Source organism: Scomber japonicus, chromosome 14 (assembly GCF_027409825.1).
Source record: "Scomber japonicus isolate fScoJap1 chromosome 14, fScoJap1.pri, whole genome shotgun sequence".
Classification (NCBI taxonomy): Eukaryota; Metazoa; Chordata; class Actinopteri; order Scombriformes; family Scombridae; genus Scomber; species Scomber japonicus.
Genome location: NC_070591.1, coordinates 10,289,947 through 10,309,150, shown reverse-complemented (window position 1 = coordinate 10,309,150; position 19,204 = coordinate 10,289,947). Strand labels below are relative to the sequence as shown.

General features: G+C 39.8%; 2 protein-coding genes across 2 annotated transcripts; both read left to right on the top strand.

Moving 5' to 3' along the window:
• The first annotated feature begins 1,699 nt into the window (after positions 1 to 1,699).
• Positions 1,700 to 12,631, top strand: slc17a5 (solute carrier family 17 member 5). Its single transcript, XM_053333283.1, has 11 exons — positions 1,700 to 1,845; positions 3,482 to 3,678; positions 5,004 to 5,237; positions 5,407 to 5,494; positions 6,038 to 6,124; positions 7,312 to 7,430; positions 8,049 to 8,210; positions 8,613 to 8,745; positions 8,877 to 9,024; positions 9,580 to 9,670; positions 10,823 to 12,631. Exons 1-11 carry the CDS (start codon positions 1,761 to 1,763, stop codon positions 10,961 to 10,963), a joined length of 1,485 nt encoding a protein of 494 aa, XP_053189258.1. The 5' UTR covers positions 1,700 to 1,760; the 3' UTR covers positions 10,964 to 12,631.
• Positions 12,632 to 15,444: 2,813 nt separating this feature from the next.
• Positions 15,445 to 19,133, top strand: eef1a1a (eukaryotic translation elongation factor 1 alpha 1a). Its single transcript, XM_053332497.1, has 7 exons — positions 15,445 to 15,588; positions 15,934 to 16,113; positions 16,551 to 16,847; positions 17,311 to 17,461; positions 18,011 to 18,267; positions 18,635 to 18,869; positions 19,009 to 19,133. Exons 1-7 carry the CDS (start codon positions 15,445 to 15,447, stop codon positions 19,131 to 19,133), a joined length of 1,389 nt encoding a protein of 462 aa, XP_053188472.1.
• The last annotated feature ends 71 nt before the right edge of the window (positions 19,134 to 19,204 follow it).

Below are 19,204 nucleotides of genomic sequence, written 5' to 3'. Positions count from 1 at the left end.
ATAGGGATGCTCATCCACGTGTGTGTGTGCATGTGTTAGCCTGATAATCAATGTGACAACCTCCTGTTCCATGGGTGCTGGAAATCTGTGTTGGTCTCTCTGTCCATGCCTGTGCTGCACTGCACAGTAGGTTAATCTCTCTCTATCTTTCTATCTCTCCTCGTGTCGTCAGTGTGTCTTGCTTTGTTTTCTCTGTCTGCAGCGGATACAATAAAGCCCGGAGACAAACAGCTGAGTTGCTTCTTATTTCAACAACAAACCTGTGTTTGAAAGTTACATCATTCACACAAATCATCTGACTCTGTGGTTACATGTAAGTGTGTGAAAGGAGAGTCTCCTGTCCAATGTGCTTGGAAATGGAAAATGTCATTTAGATGATTTGCTCACTGGAGCCAATGTTACAGTATATAGCTGTCACCTTATAGTTCTCTTTATGAAGTGTTTAATAATTTCATCTTACACATGTTACAAAAACCAAACACATAAAACAGGATAGAGTTAAATAAAGGCATCAGAAATAATATACTGCTGTTAGCTTCCAGCCATTGTAATCTTGTAGCACCACCTACAGGAGAAATGATATCAAATGCTACAGACTTATTCAGCATCCCCAACCCTTAATACATAGTATGATGGTGTTTCAGTAATGGCCACAAGGTTAGGCTTTTGGTGCCATGCTTCAGTATCTTGTGCAAATTCTCATGTCATGCCAATTCATAATGTTACTGTAGCGCCACCTGTGGGAAGAATTATATGTTGCACACTTGTGCAATGTGGTTGCATGTACAACTATAAAACACAAGTTGAAAAGTTTGGTCACCATTTACTGACAAACGATAAGTAATACCCAATACCTGGTCTCACAGGTAACCTGGGGTTGTAGACGTCGGGTTGACCAATTCCTGTCCTGGACCTACTACTTTCAATGTTGATTTTCAGTGTGCTTCTCTCTCCTCCTTATTTTCCTTGCAGGTACTGCCAAGTGCTTGCTCATGTGAGAATGTTGTGTCTCTCTAAATTAAATTAAAGACTATGGTCTAGCCATGCGCTATATGTAAAGTGCCTTGAGATTACTTTTGTTGTGATTGCAATAAAGCAGCACGGTTACCTGTAAATTTACATTTATTAATATGGAATTTTACCTTTATAATAATAATAATAATAAAAATATTTATCCTGTACAAAAGAGAGTTTTTCCTGTGTGTTATTTTCCATGAGGCCAAACAATACATTTTTTCAAAGTAAAATAAAACTTTCAACAATATTTTCAATAAGAAAAACACAAATGGTTTTGCCAGAATATCCTCACAAATGGGCCAAATGCCAAAATGCAGGTACAATAGTTTTTAGACATTCATAACAAAAACTGCACATCAATGTCTCTTTTAAAATAAATAAATAAATCTGGCTGCGTTACTTCCGGTATGGAGACACTGGTCACATGACTGCAGTCGTCATAAGCCCGCCTGCCGATGTTTTGTCCTAGGATGGCGGAAGCATGACCCGCCCTACTCTGCCTTTGATTGGCTAGTACTCGCTGCCTCCTTCGATCGGATTGGTTAGATTTAGGCGTGAGGTGTGTTGTTGGTCAATCAGAGGCAGAGTAGGGCGGGTCATGCCTTCGCCATCCTAGGAGTTTAAAAAAATATATCAGGAGTGGTGTGTATATGAGCTCAGCTGACCGTAGTGTCCACAAAGCCTTCCGCTGCTGCTTGTTGTTAGCTGTTTTTTCAGTGTGTGATGCAGTAGAGAGCTGAAAAATGGAGAGGTACGGGTCGGACACGGAGGGAGAGGATCAGGAGAGACCGCTGCTACGCCGAGGACACGAAGACAAAGTCCAGAGAGGTGAAAAAGAAAAACATTCACGTAGCTAAAGCTAACAATGAGCCAGGGTCACTTTAATGAACATATGTTCAAACATATGCTGCGTTGTTTCAGTGGAAAGGAGGCAAAATTCTTCTAATTTATGATTTATTTACTTTACTTACATAAACAAATATAATCTCATGCAGTTATTCATTTACTAATTAAATAGTGCAGATGTTTGCTTATTTAATTGTGTCTTACTCCTGTGCACCTGCCTGTATTAGTTCATCTTCACTTATCGCACCATACAAATCCACGAAGTTACAACTAGTTTTTCCTGGTTGGTTTAAACTCTAGGTGAGCCCTAGTTAAACTTGTTTTAATGGCTCTCTCTCCTCTATTCACCTGAGATTTGATGACATTTGATGTGGCATGAGTCACTGTTTTTTTTGTGGGGTTTTTTACATCTGCGCAGTCACAAGACTACCTGAGCTGATGTTTACATATCTTTGTTACTCAGGGAAATACCGGTTTATAGGTAAAGACACGAACTCTTGGAAACTTAGTACAGTGTCTTTGTTGCTCAGACATGACAGCTGTAACTCTGGGAAGCATTTTATATTGTCTTTGTGCAGGTCTGTATTGGGTCATTTGCATTATTTAAACATGGTTTATTAAAATGAACTCATAAATCATGTTTATCATGTAAGGTAAGCCATGCAAACTGCTGGACAAGGTCAGTATAAGTAAGTCAGTATAGCTTGATGTGACTTCCATTGTTTTGCAGGTGTAACATGAGTAAAGTAGTAGCAGCAATTTGAGTGAAGTCTGTAAGTTACTGGATTTTATGCAAATTCCACTTATCATGAGCTAGAGTGTAATTATTTCAGTGTTGGAAGAAGTATTCAGATCCTTTTACTTACTAATACAGTGATGAAAGTAAAAGTCCTGCATGAATAATTGTATGTATGTAAAAGTATTGCAGTAAAAGTAGTGGTTTGGTCTAGAGCCCCACCAATATATCTGCCAACTGACATTATCAGCCGATATTAGCCTATCACAGATATATCAGTATCAGTGTTTATGTAGTCCGATATGTGTTGATTTTTACATTTATTTAGTTTAGCATTTTATGTATATTTAATCATTTTTCTCAAAAATTAAATGTATTATTAAACTGTAAAATATCTTGCCTCCATTACATATCTTCACAAGTTTGTCCCCTCTGACTGATATATTATTATGTATGAAATCATTAGCTTATTAATACTGGAGCGTCAGTGTTAGAGCAGAATGTTAATGTCGTGGCTGCTGGAAGTGGAGCCAGTTTCAACTACTTTACATAGAGTTAGATAGTTAATCCATTGTTTTCAAACTGAGGGATGAAACATTTGGTTATTTGAACTTGTGATGGCACTTTACTTTTACTTTGCGATGTCGACTTCCCTTTTCATATTTGGGAACCATTTCGTTGGTTTACAAAATGTTTCAGATCCACTTTGAGGAAATGAAATGTCACTTGATGTTTCTTTATCCCTGATGTCTTTACTGTCACTGTACCGTAAAGTTCATAGCAACGCACTGTATCCATCAAGTGTGACTGATGAATACAGCACACATACTCTATCATCTGCTAAACTGGTGTCATTATCTCTCTCTCTTTCTCACCCTGTAGCCCCTGTGTGCTGTTCATCACGCTATGGCCTGGCATTGCTCTCCTCTTATGGCTTCTTCGTGGTCTATTCCTTGCGTGTCAACCTTAGTGTGGCTATGGTGGAAATGCTAAACTCCACCCACCAATCCAACGTCAACCACAGCGGCTCATTATGTCCGGCCCACCCCAGCCCTGCACGGCCCAAACACAACCACACGGTGAGTGAGTCTGAGTATGCCCACATGATGACATCATACGTGAAGTAGCTCTGATGAAAGTGGCTGGACTGTTCTGTGCATGTTTGGGATTGTTTAGACACACTTTGGAGCATAGTTTCAGGACATTCAGCCAGATAATTGCATTTGTCACCTGAATAGTTTGAGTATTTATTTTCATTCTTCCTTCTGTGTTTGTTTGTTCCATTTAAAACCTTTTAAAACACTTAAAAAAGCCCAGCCTGTCACACCAGTACCGATGTCAGACTGACATAAGTTGTGTTGGTGACCTTTAAAATGTCGTGCCACAAAACAACATAATGCCACAGCCCCATTCTTCATAATACTCCTCTAATTATGGAAACAACCACCACACACATATCAGAATTACATGAGTCAGCAGACTGGTGATGACATCTGATATCCAGCAGTTTGTCAGTCTTGAGGAAAAAAGGAACAAAGACCAAACAATATTCTGGCTGTGTACCTGAATTCAGCCATTTCCTTATTTGTGTTTTTATGGTATTTGCTTATTTGTACCCCATTAGCCCCATGTCCCAAAGCACATTTAGTCCTCCTCAGGGTACACATTTAAAAACATAAATTAAACACTATAGTCGACACAAATGGCAAATCACGCCCAGATTTGTTCTGATTTATGGACAACTGCTATCAATCATTCAGAAATGCATTAACTGTTATTATGTCAGGCTGTGGCCGGTCGTCCTTCAATTAGAAGATTGGCGGTTTGATTCCTGGCTCCTCCAGTCCATGTGTCGATGTGTCCTTGGGCAAGACACTTAACCCCAAATTGCTCCCGTTGCTGCGCCAACGGTGTGTGAGTGTGAATGAGAATGAATGGTTAAATCCCCCCTGATGAGCAGGTTGGCACCCTGCGTGGTAGCCCCTGCCATCAGTGTATGAATGTGTGTGAACGGGTGAATGAGTAATGTAAAGTGCTTTGAGTGGTCGTAAAGACTAGAAAGGCGCTATATAAGTACAGCCCATTTACCATTTACCATCAGATTAGGACTTTTTACAGGCTGTGCTGTAAAAAGACTGACCGCTACTTCACAGACGTGACATAAAAAGACCAGAACACAATTCACAACTGACATCATGTCTATACCTATTGTACTAAAGTGTTTGTGTGTGTATGAGAGACAAAAAATATGATTTTCTGAAGAGTAATGTAAAGGTTGAGACACATTATCAGACATAAAATATGCCACAAATACAGAGAGTGGCTAATGAGACACATATGCTGTATAATATTATTTAGTGTAGTTTAAATTCTAATGCAGCTGCTCTCACCTCTCCCCTCACAGGCCAGTCTGTACAACTGGGACTCTGCGACACAGGGCTGGATCCTGGGCTCGTTCTTCTACGGCTACATCCTGACCCAGGTCCCTGGGGGCTACCTGGCCGGCCGCTTCGGACCCAAGTGGCTAATGGGCTTGGGAATCCTGGGAACTGTGATTTTTACACTGCTTACTCCTATAGCTGCTGATCTGGGGGCGAGCTACCTCATCGCTGTCAGGGTACTGGAGGGGATCGGAGAGGTAGGCGGTCTGGAATAATTCTGATATGAGGACAGGACGATATCGACAATGAAATTACTTGTGCAACCTTTTTGTTTGTGCCAAAAATGAAAACAGATGGTTTCATAAGTATAGATAAATGTGTTTTTTTGTGCACTCTTGTTGATGTACTTCTTGTATTCATCTTCAGGGAGTCACATTTCCTGCAATGTATACCATGTGGGCCGCGTGGGCTCCGCCTATGGAGAGGAGTCGACTGCTCACCATTTCCTACATAGGTACACAGACACAAAGGCTGATATACATAAAAGCACCTGTCAGTTTATATATACATTGTTGCAATTTTAAATGAGTAGTGAATGAATGAATCTCGTTTTGAGAATGGATTAATAAAGTATTGAAGGTAATTATCAAGCAAAAATGCCAAATAACTACTTCTAGTTTCTGGAAAGTGAAGATTTGCTGCTTTGGACTGTTGGACTGATAAAAAGAGCGATTTGAAGACATCACATTGGGTTCTGAAAACTTAAGATTGACCTTTTCTATTATTTTCTTATACTGTATATACTTTATAACAATTATGTCAATTAAAAAAAAAAATCAACACAAAAACTTCATTACAGCTCAAGATTTAGACTCTTGCTCACATAGGTTTCTTTCTCAGTGTAAAGTTGTTTGTTTAAGAGGTGGGCCACCTCACCGCACTCTGTCACATGACTGCTGGTGTAAACCTGGTCTGTGTATTCATCATTAAATAAGTACACTGTGTGCTTTCAGACACCTGTGAGATACAGATTGTTGTCTTTTCTCGCCCATCGCAGGAGCCCAGCTGGGGACGGTGATCTCTCTTCCTCTGTCTGGTGAAATCTGCTTCTACCTGAACTGGACCTACGTCTTCTATGTATTTGGTAATAACCTCGGGGGGTGTCACTGGCTGAGTGGGGAGGGGTGTTGTCTCTAAGTTTCAGGTGACGCACAAAGAAATTTCGATGGCTGACATCTACCCCTAAACTTTGTTATAATTGATTAGTTTGAGTTATTTGACCTTTTGGTAGCTGTGTATGGGCATCACCTGATACCTAGCTAGTGACGTAAAATGTGTCTGTGATTGTGGCGAAGCACTCCACACAAAACACAACATTTTTAGCAACTTCATTGAATTCTGTTTCTTTCTTTCAATCGTTCACATCAAAAATAATGTTTCTGAAGCTTCAATAGTGGATTTCTTCTTTTATGATTGCTAAGGCTAAATAGCAGCTCAAAATGAGACCTTATGCTTTGATCACTGGAACATGTTCAGCTTGCACCATCCATTATAACTCTTGTAAATATCTTGAGGTCACATCATATATATCTGGATTATCCACAGGAATAAGAAAAATTACCTCTAAAATAAGCTATAGGGACCCACAAATGCAAACTTAATCTGTATTTTAGCATTCAACAGTTTAAGTTAGAGAGTTTATGAAATACAGTTGCAGTTTAAGAGGGATGAGAGAGTTATCTGACTTCATCAGTGAGGAAAACCTTAATGAGCATGATTTTAGGTCATGAATATGCAATTACTGATATTAATAGAAACGTCACATCAGGGCGATACTGGAAAAACATACATAATAGATGATGTCTCATTTTATCTGATTGGGAAACATAACGCAGTGTCTAATGAAGTGGTTGCCAATCATGCATATTTATTTGACCTCAAGTAACCTCTCCGCTGATACCAAGATACTACTTATTCCTTTCCAGATGAGCTGTTTCCAGCGTCTGTTCCTTCGTTCCTCTTTACTCTTTGTTGTTCTGTGGAAATAATGATTTAGCAAGAAAACATACTTGCAGTTGGAAACATTGCACAAGTCACACGTTTTCCTGCTTGTTTGGCTAATTTAGTTCCATATCTCGGCCACTGGGCAGCCGTCAGAGGCACTTTCACGTAGCTCAGAGTAGACCCACCAAATACAGCGTCACACCATAATCCATCTGCTGACTGTGTTTAATCTTTCACCTGATTCAGGGTTTATGATGGATAAATGTAGGCCACCAGTGCTGAGCTGTGGTATAATGAGTGCATGCTTGGCTTTTTTTGTGTGTCCAGGTGCCGTTGGTCTGGTGTGGTTTGTCTTGTGGGTCTTTCTTGTGTTCGACAGTCCAAACACTCACCCGCGGATCTCAGAGCGAGAGAGACTCTACATCACCAACTCACTGAAGAATGAGGTAACACTAACACCCAACACTACACTTTATATCCTGAATTTTAAAAAAAAACTAAATATGTTTCACCAGTGATACAAAATGAATAAAAAGATATAAACCTATGCAAACTTAAGGGTAGAGTCAAGTTCAGTACTAGCAGGATTTTTTTTTTTTTTTTTTTTAGCTTGTGTCCCTATTTACCCCTTTGCCATATGACTGTTTTTACTGCTCTTTACTTTTTTGCTGAGAATAGCAGCGCTCGCAGGCATTTCCGGTCGAGCATAGTTATGAGATACTATCGTTACGTAATCTCAGTGTATTGCAGCACTATATTGTCTTATCTGACTTACTCAGCTGTTAGATCACAACTCTCACAGTGAGTCTGCATTTACTGTACGTGTTCACAGTGACAATCCAAAGCAACCGTAAAGCTCCACCAGCAAGCAAGAAAAACAATAAGTAATGAGAGATTATGGAAGAAAAATGTCAGACATATAAGTATGAAGTGATTTATTTTTTTGCATATATTTGAACAAAAATCTGCCCAGTAATTCTGGTACATAAGACCACATGTAGTTATTATATCCGTTTTTTTGAAAGGTCAATGTATTGATCCAGAACTCCTTAAATCTGTTCCAGCTGTCCACCTCATCAGGCTACATCCCCTGGCGATCAATAGTGACATCTGGACCGCTGTGGGCCATCGTTGTTGCTCATTTCTCATACAACTGGACCTTCTACACCCTCCTCACCCTGCTGCCAACCTATATGAACAACATACTGGGCTTCAGCATTCAGCAGGTGGGAATGTCACATATAGGCCTCCATAAACACTTATCAGAGGATTCAAATACGAGGTCAAACAATGAAATCCAAACACACAATTTGAATCTTTATGATAGACCTTTTTATTAGTCTATTTTTATTGTGAATATATAAGCAATTAAAGGGTTCTGTTTAAACAATCTGAGTATCTTCAAGTCAGGATGTGAGAGCCAGTTATTTTGGTACTCTTAAAAAAATATGTCATTAAGTGTACATTAGTAATATATGTATGTAACTGAAGAGAGCTAGATGAGTCAACCAAAACAGGAACTTACAACTCATCAAAACATTATTTTTTCTCAGTGATAAAACAACTACATCACTATATAATCATAAATATTCAAACTGTGTGTGATTGTCTCCATCTGCCCACCACAGAACGGTATGCTCTCAGCTCTTCCTTACTTGGGCTGCGCTGTGATGGCCGTGGTGAGTGGTCAGGTTGCTGATTACCTGCGGGAAACCTGCAACTACCCCACCGTCATTGTCAGGAAGGTCTTCTCCGTCATTGGTGAGCAGTCGCAACATCACAGATTGTGCCGAGATACAGTTCTTGACTTGAACATCCAAAATAACTAGTCTACTATTTCTGAAGAGGTTTTCAGCTGTGTTGTTTGTGTTTGTGTTTGTGTGTGTTTGTAGGTATGATCGGGCCGGCGGTGTTCCTGGTGGCAGCAGGATACACAGGCTGTGACTACACCTTGGCTGTGACCTTCCTCACCATCTCCTCAGCTCTGGGCGGAGTGTCTGCCTCTGGCTTCAACATCAACCACCTTGACATCGCTCCTTCGTATGTCTTGCTCCCTTCTATTACCAAAATCTAGAAATATAAAGATAAGAATAATTTATGGGGAATCAAATACATCACATAAACAAATTATAAATCCATCCTTAGTGTAATTTAATAGTGAATAAGCTAACTCTTTAAGTAGTTTTCTTGGAGGAATAGGTGTTACCCTTTTTCATATTGAGGATGTGAAGATCTTTGCCCATATTTGGTTGACAGTATTTATCTTGCTGTCTTGACACTGAATGTGAAAGATGCAGAAGTGACCTATATGAGAAACAATCCCACAGAAGTAATTGTGTAATCCTGCATCACTATTTTAGCTTCTAAATTTAAGAATCTGAATATTGCAATATTGTGTAATTATCTTCTTTTGACATAACCAGAAATCCTGAGAGTACTGAAGTGACTATAAAAAGGTGTTAATGACCTCTTCCAGGTATAAACGGATAAAGTTTACACCTGGTCAAAGTTGTTAAGCTTTAAATTTTGGTGTCACTGTACTTAACACTTAGAGCTACTCACAGCATTTAACATCATTTGCATTTATCCTTGTAGGTATGCTGGTATTCTGCTGGGTATCACCAACACCTTTGCCACCATTCCTGGCATGGTGGGACCAGTTATTGCGAGAGCCCTCACCACAAATGTAAGAAACATACGTTCACTCTCACTGTATTTATTAACTTGCCTGTAGGGTGGGTTTGATTCTTTGAGATGAAACAGCTGTGTGTACGTACACACACACACACACACACACACACACACACACACACACACACACACAGGGGTCACTCTGGGTGTCTTGACCTCCAGTGTCCCTGGTTAAACAGATGGCATCCCTGCTGTGGCTTGATGCTCCTTTTCCTGTCTTTAATTGGTTTAGTTGAACAGGATTACTATGTTAATATTTGGCCACCAGGGGGCACACATTGTCCTCCATAAAAAGCAACAACCATGCTTAGTGTGTTGATTGCCATCTCTGTGAAGAAGACTGTGGTACTGCAGTGTAAAATACAGTTTAAATGTCATTTATTGTTCTGGAAATAACATCTACTTCTATGTTGGATGCTTAAAACAAACAGAAATAGGACTCTATGTAGTCACTCCTATAGGAATGCACTGAACATTACAGATCTGGCCTCACTACACAGTTGAGTATAAACTGCTCGTTAGTCAAATAACTAAATGGTGTTTGATTAACCAAATGAAGATGGAAAAAATAAAACAACTTCACATCACGCTTATGATTGTTTAAATTAGTTACCTAAACATACAATTTTAAATGAATGTTACTTTTTGGACAGTCCTAACATGACCTCATATACTGTACAGTGTAATTTTTAATATTTTCAGCTACATATTCAAGTGTGTGTGTTCATGATTGTTTGAGAGAGAATTTCTGTTCCCTGCCCTTAGCGAAGCCAATGGTCAGGTTTGGCTTTAAATCATCAATCTGGAAAACCTAAATTAACTTTTGGGATGTTCTGTGACTTGTGATCATTTCCATTTTGTCACCAACTACAAATGTACATTATTTGCTGAAAAGACAATTAGAGGAATCTTTCTAATATATTTTCAAAACCAAGAAATAAATTGTAATTATTATAAAATAATATAATATATTAATATATAATTAATTTTGACCCTGTACAGTTGAATCTGGGTCATCAATGATTTTAGGAAATATACAGTGCAAATGTTTCACAGAATACACATACTAATGCATGAATAATAAGTTTACTTACACTAGTGTTATTTACTTCAATACTCATCATGAACTGTACTGACTGTCCTCCAGAACACCATAGAAGAGTGGCAAACTGTCTTCTACATCGCTGCTGGCATCAACCTGTTTGGAGCATTTGTTTACACCCTGTTTGGCCGAGGAAATGTGCAGCCTTGGGCTGTCCACACACCCCACTCCGCTCACGGAGACTGACACGGAGGACGAGTACCGGGCTCATCCACTTGACACGTCTGAATCATGAAATGGAAAAGTCTCAAACAATGGGTAATTTCAGCTAGAGATGTGTTCCAGATGTGTTGATACAGCTAACTAACTGAGTTACAGCCGTAATACCTTCAAAGATGTTCTTTACTGTGACTGTGGGTACCCAACAGTCTAAAGACCAATGAGTCCACAGCCACAGCAATGAATAAACCAAATTGCAGTTTTAATGAAGCAGAGGCAGATGTGCTTTTGAGGCAATTAAGCAGAGCAAAACAACCACAATATGTATCTCAAAAAGGTATCAGAGGAAGCCAAAGTTAGCTTGTTGATTGTTAAGCATCATGAATACCGTTGTAAATAAGCTGTGACAGAAAAATCTCCCAATTTAGTTCCTTTTTTAAATTTTAGTTCTGGTTTGCTAGTTAGCAAACTGGCTAGGCTCTACCGTCAGTTCTGCCCCCAAAGCACTTCTGCTTCAAGGTTTTTTTTTAACCCACTGTAAACACTTTTGAGTTTTATTGCCATAGTAGAAGTCTACACTCTTAAGACTGGTGTTTTTAGTGTATGTAACGTTTGGGATGACACAAAATTCAAAACTAAGTGCCAGTAATTGTTGATTTCAAGTGCCCCCCCCCCCCCCCAAAAGCCATCCCAAACTACACACGCACGTCAACGGCTTTCTTGAGAGAACACCATGACTACGCAACTTCTTTAGGAAACGCCTTACAGCATCCTTGAAATTATTGATGTGTTTGGAATCACATGTAGGAGAAAAACTCATCATTTATTTGTATTTACTTGACATATGTTGCAGTTAAGGGATTTTTTTTTATGGTTTATTTTTTATTTTAATATGTATTGTCTTAACCGATTACGTCCACCAGGCACATCTTTTAGTTTATATAGCGGTCCTTATCGGATCCAAGTAGAAAGCATGGTTAACAATGACATGTTTTCAGTATGTAACACTAAGATGTTAAGCTATTGGTGCTGTTGACACCTTTTTAATGAAGGGAGAGGGGAAAAAAAGTGCATTAAAGATGTTCCTGGTGGACACAGTTACTGACTTAACAAGATTTGCACTCTGTGTGTCAATTCTCAGGTATCTTAAGTGACAGAAGGATTGAAAAAAGGAAATATGTTTACTTTTTACAGACGTATTGATCTACCGCATTGAGGTTTGTGTCCTCAATTTTTAAAGTATAAACTAAGAATTCATTTTAAAATGAACTCAGACAATGGTAATCTGAACATATGTGAAAGTCACAAGAGTATTATACTGTATGCATCCTTTTCCTTTATATATTATGACAATAGGAAGGTCAATCAAAAGTAAGCCCCAAAGGGAAACTCTGAGGTGTCATTTCTGTCAACAAGTAGCACCATTATGCCACATTATGATGTATTCTACTTGTGCCTTATTACATTAACCTAAACGGGGTTAGACCATTCACGACTGTAGACTCTCATATCATTTGGTTTTGTTTTTTTTCAATAAATCTTATTTCAGTTTTATGTTAGCCCCCGCCACACGCACAGAAATTAAAGGGACTTATGTTTCATACATATACTGTACTAAAAGGGTAATCATTGTAAAAACATTCCAGAAAAATGTCTCAAATCACTTGTCATGTACTGTAAATAAATCATATGCAAATGCAATGTGTTTATTTCATTATACAACCTGTCACAGACTTTCAGCTGACTAAAGGCACAATGTACTTTTTTTTTAATCCAATAACTTCTGATGAAGTAAAGAAATTAACCAACAATTGAATGATGATCCACTAATAACATGAATTTAGTCTACTTATATCTTAGATACATTAATTCAAACTTACAAATATGCTCAAGAGTTAATTGCTGAAATTAAGCAGAAATAAGATCATAAACGTATTTAAGATAATTCAGTCCCACCTCCCTTGCAGGCTCAATGAAAGGATACAGCACACACACATTCATTCACTGACATTCTCATAGATAATAAATATTATAATAAAAAAGGTTAAGCAGGGAAAACACAATCTTACTGAAAGCAGTTTAGCTCCTTGCTGTAATAAAGTCATGACATATCTATATAAGGATATTATCTGCTATCTAAATCCTGCCTCCCTGCTGTTTCTTCAGCAGCCTTGCATCTTGAGATAATTGGGGAGACAGACGTCTGGAGCATTTAAGGACTTCCGGGTTAATTTAAATCCAACAAGGGAGCGTGTGACAGGTGAGCGCTGCACCTGCTGCGCATAGATGATGCTCTAAGCTTCATTTATTCATCACCTGACTTCCAATCGCTGAATCTATCGTCATTTCAGACACTGCATCTCTCCCTTTCTGTCTCTCTGAGACACACGCACTTTCTAGGATGTGATTTTGCAGCCATATTGCGATTTCAGATGTCCCCGAATGACCCATAGACGACTGTAGAAAGCGAGTCTTTGACGTAGATTGCAATGGATTTACACTAGATACACGAATAACCTGATTACCCTACGTATTTAACGCACTATAATTGACGTGCTATTTCAATTATCGTAAATCACAAATAATATAGATGCGCCTTTTTTCCACTTAGGCGTCAAATGATGCCAAACTAACGCTTTGAAAAGCACAATATAAACAACAACATAGAGCAGTAATTGCATATTAACGTTGTATCCCAAAATATGTCCCAACTCTTTGCTATGTGCGTTAAAAAAAAAACATCTTAAAACAGGGGGGGGGGGGCTGATTTAACACGTAAACGCGGTTGTACTCTATACATCAACAAGGAAACAAGAGACGAGCTAATCCAGACAACATCGTGTCCGACAATGGATGCATCGCCCGTGGCTTTGTCCTATGATAAACTCTTCACGCCAACTTCTCCTAGTCCCTCGTTGTGATGCTGTACAGCAGCGGGTGCGCGCAATTACGCAACTCCCCCCGCCTGTCCTGTGCGCTATAACCGGATCAGTGTCTGTCCTCAGCCTCTCCGGTCCTGCAGACAACCTGACACCGTCCAGCTCTCAGGTACGATAAAGTATATGAAATCATGCATGTGTGTGTATTGTGAGAGAGAGAGAGTGGGGGAGGATGCATATTGAAATCTAACCCAGAGATTAAAAATGTGCGTGTGTTGTTTAGCGACTCAGTCTCTATGCAGTGTTTTGGGAATATTGTTGTGATGCAGGAACGAGGGCAGTTGGTTGATAGTGAATACGCATCCAGATGGCAGATGATAGAACATGGCGGAGAGGTTGGCATTACCATTAAAATCCTCCACACATTAGATTTAGCGCAATAGTTGTGCTATTTTATAACGCATTATCCATTATTATTATCTGTTTGTGTATTAAAGCGCACTGCGGCAGCTGTAGTGACGTTATATGTTTGGGATGAGTTAGACACGCATGTAAATTGTTGTCCTGTCCTGGCACTGAGTGCACCTGACCAAGTCTGGACAAGATCATGTGAGGATTCATGTTACAGTTGGATTAAGCTACTGTCCTTTCTACCTGGTGCAAACTAGATTGAGCCAGAATACTGGATAATAAATCAGCATTCACTCCAAAGAAAACTTTTGTGGTGTTTAGATTCAAGATTATCACCAGAACTCCTGCAGAGTTTAACAACAGTGTTTCCCCCCTCTCCTCTGTATTAACTCTCCTCTGTGTGTTATGCTCTGCATCGTCTGAGAAATGGCTGCTACACTATCAGGACACAGGACCTGACAAAATGGTGGATTCTGAGTTGGAATGAAAGCGCCTAAAAAAAAATAAAAAGAAGTCTGTGGCTGTGCTGTGAAACATTCGAGCTTTGTTGTCAGTGCACAAGCAGAGCAGAGCGGAGCGGTGGGGCAGGCTGGATGTGAAAGAGGAGAGCAGGGTGTGTGGATGGATAACAGGGATAGAGCGTAAGAGAGAGAGGTAGATGATTTTGTGCTTGGCGCAGTTCAGTGGCCATGGATACCATCCCTAATCGTCTGTGATACACTACTTATGAAAACATCTATTGCCAGTTAAGAGCTCTCATGGTCTGTAATTACATTTAAAACACATCCAGGGCTGAACAGGCAATACAGTCACTTTGTTTACAGTAAGTGTTGAACTAAAAAAAAAATAGATGGAGTCAAGACTTTTAAGGTCATTTTAAATTCTTTCTGCGTCAATCACTTGGGGAGACATTAGCACTCTACTTGTGTTTTTATCCCTGGTGCTGCAATACTTTTTTGAATCTTTGGCTACATGATTTAACACATCCTGCTCAATCAGACAGTGTTAAACCACACCACCAACACATTTATTTTTTATCCACCCTCAAAGAATATACGCTCAAACAAAACCTTTTAATATCCATAAATCCTAATAACTAGTGCATGAAAGCTTTCTGTTTCCTGGCCTGTAAAACCATCTGTATGCATCACTAACTGTAACTTAATACTGGTTTTAGCAGACAAGAGTGTCTCGTGATATCAGCCAGCTTCAGTCGCCATGGGAAAGGAGAAACTCCACATCAACATTGTTGTGATCGGCCATGTGGACTCCGGCAAGTCCACCACCACGGGCCATCTCATCTACAAGTGCGGGGGTATCGACAAGAGGACCATCGAGAAGTTTGAGAAGGAAGCTGCCGAGGTAAGGAGATGCGAGCGGATGCCGAGGAAGATGATGATTTCTTGAATCGACTAATGTTTTTCCTCAAGATCAGGACTCACACTTCTCTGACCGTAGCATACAAGCCATACTAACTATAGACAAATAGACATAAATGATATAGAGCAATGCGGTACAGTCTCATTCTCACTATGACTTAAGATGTTGATTTTTGGTGAGTCACATCACTGCCGACCAGGTTGACAGATTTAGTCCAGTAAAAAATTATATAAGAGGAATGAACATTTACACATCCTAAAAATACAGCTGAGATGAAAACTCGACGATGACTCATGTTAAGAAGACTTTATATCACTTATTTCTCAGATGGGGAAGGGATCGTTCAAGTATGCCTGGGTGCTGGACAAGTTGAAGGCGGAAAGGGAGCGTGGTATTACCATCGACATCTCACTGTGGAAGTTTGAAACCAGCAAGTACTATGTGACCATCATCGACGCCCCAGGTCACAGGGACTTCATCAAGAACATGATCACTGGAACCTCTCAGGTCTGTAACATGAGGACACTGTGTGCATTACATACTGTATGGTGTGGATGTTGTTCATTTACATTACATTACTATCTTTGTCAGCGTGTCCCAAGTGTTATTATAAAGCAGATTTTAATTCCTTTCAAAACAACATTAGAAGTAGTTACAAGCAATTAATACCAAAGTCATAATTAACAGCATCCAATAGGTAGTAAGTTAATTCGCTAGTTAATATTGAAGAGTATAAATTGGTATTTTATTTCAAGCTGGTAACATTTGGTATGATAAAGATTTTGATCAAATTAGTTGCTTTTAATTGTTGAGGACATATCTACTTTTTCACTGACTTATTCTACAAAAGTTCCACAATAACCTTTGAAGCCAAATGTAATGCATGCAATGGTCAAAGCTGCTCTGCATCCACAGTACTAATGTTTTATCCATTCCATCTTCAGGCTGACTGTGCTGTGCTAATTGTGGCAGCCGGTGTGGGGGAATTCGAAGCAGGTATTTCCAAGAACGGACAGACCCGTGAGCATGCCCTCCTGGCCTACACTCTGGGAGTAAAGCAGCTTATTGTGGGCATCAACAAGATGGACTCCACCGAGCCAAACTACAGCCAGAAGCGATATGAAGAAATAGTGAAAGAAGTCAGCACCTACATCAAGAAGATTGGCTACAATCCGGACACTGTTGCCTTTGTGCCCATTTCAGGCTGGAATGGAGACAACATGCTTGAGCCTAGCCCCAACGTGAGTAGAAAGACTACTAATGCAAATGCAACAGGAATTATAGTGTCTGTAGTCTTGAATTTGAATACTAGTTTGTATGGCTGTTGCCAGGCATGAGAAGCTATAGCTCAAAGGCTAACCAGTTGCTGTGATTGTCAGTCCAACTAAGAAAGTCAGACTAGCTATAGAATATGAATAACCCTTTATCCCTTTTGTCTGCAATTACCATAGAAGTGACCATGCAAGGTATTGTTTTAAACTCTATGTTGTCTATTATGTGGCTAATGATTTTAACTTCTCATTTATTAGAAGATAGCGTTTTTTGTTGTCATTTCCAAAGTTTAATTGTTCCACTTAGAGAACAAAAACTGAACTGCTGGTGAACATAATCAGATTGAAAGTGTACTACATCCCGAACAGAATCAAATCAGTTGTTTAATGTAATGTAATTGTAGTTTAAAATGTACATTATTTTCCCATCTAGATGTCATGGTTTAAGGGATGGAAGATCAGTAGGAAGGAAGGCAATGCATCAGGGACCACACTACTGGAAGCTCTGGACGCCATCCAGCCCCCCACCCGTCCAACAGACAAACCTCTTCGTCTGCCCCTGCAGGATGTCTACAAGATAGGAGGCCAGTAAAGCACTGACTAAGAAATTGATAAAACATCTGAGAATAGTGGCTAGCGTTACTGGGATATAAACCTTCACAACACAGCACATCTAATGCCTCCTCACCAGAGACTTTATGATCCCCTCTAGACACATTTTACAAGATACAGAAACGCTGTGAATTTTTTTTTTTAGTTATTCATTAAAATACAGTCTTTTTACCTCACTGAAAAAAATCAAGAAGCTACAAATATACAAATGTTTTTTCAGTTCAAAAAGTTAGCCGATGTATGCAAGATTTTTCTTACTTAACTGAAATGGCAATTCTCAGAGGATGTGCATTAGAGGCTTCAAGTTTCATATTGAACCATGAGTGGCTCCAGACTAGCCGTGATGTCACCAAATCATCTTATGTTACATCTTAAACTCAGATTAAATGTGAACACAGAAAACCTTCCCCTTCAGCAGATGAATGTGAAAAGAGCTGTCCAGGCTGTCAAACTTGATGTCCAAATGATGTCCGTTTTAATTATCTTTACTGAATGTTCTTTGTTGAACGTCTCTTCCTCAGGTATTGGAACAGTGCCTGTAGGCCGTGTGGAAACAGGCCTCCTAAAGCCTGGCATGGTGGTAACCTTTGCTCCCGTCAATGTGACCACTGAGGTGAAATCTGTGGAGATGCACCATGAGGCACTGACGGAGGCCCTCCCTGGTGACAATGTGGGCTTTAATGTTAAGAATGTGTCTGTCAAAGACATTCGCCGTGGCAACGTGGCTGGTGATAGCAAGAACGATCCACCGCAAGAAGCAGCCAACTTCACTGCTCAGGTAGGCATCACAAAGGATTTATTAATAGAAATTAAACATGAGAATGACTAAACACAATCAGCCCTTTCTTATGTCAGATCTATTCATAATCTTGAAAAAATATTAGCTGTTATGAAGCATCAAAATAGATTTTGTATCAAGACAAGCCAAATTTGAATCATACTTTAGCCACATCGACAAATAGGTCATAATGCTATATTAGTCAAATCTCTACTGCACCACACTCCCAGTGACTGACACAAAGGGAAAGTGTCAAAATGAGACAGTCACAGCAATAAACAGTTAAGTCTTTGCAGTGAACTTCTTTGACTGGAAGGAAATAATCTTTCTATTAATAGGCCATCCATGTTGACCGTTTGCTTTGTAGGTGATCATCCTTAATCACCCGGGCCAGATCAGTGCTGGTTATGCTCCTGTGCTGGACTGTCACACTGCTCACATCGCCTGTAAGTTTGCAGAGCTCAAGGAAAAGATTGACCGCCGCTCTGGCAAGAAGCTTGAGGACAACCCCAAAGCCCTCAAGTCTGGAGATGCTGCCATTGTGGATATGATTCCTGGCAAGCCTATGTGTGTTGAGAGCTTCTCTGAGTACCCTCCTCTGGGTAAGTTCAAGAGTAAAAACAGGCAGAGGATTTGTGGAACATCAACACTCTAACAGCTCATAACACTTTAAATCCCCATCAAAAGCATTACTGCATCTCCACTGCTACTCTCAGCTAATATCCTCTTTTCCCTTTGTAGGTCGTTTTGCAGTGCGCGACATGCGTCAGACTGTGGCTGTTGGAGTGATCAAGGGCGTGGAGAAGAAGGTCGCCACCACTGGTAAAGTTACCAAATCCGCCCAGAAGGCCCAGAGGAACAAATGAATGTTGTGCTACTCTGCCGACCCCAAGGTCTCCCAGGGCAGGACATCGGTCATCCAACTCCATCCAACAAT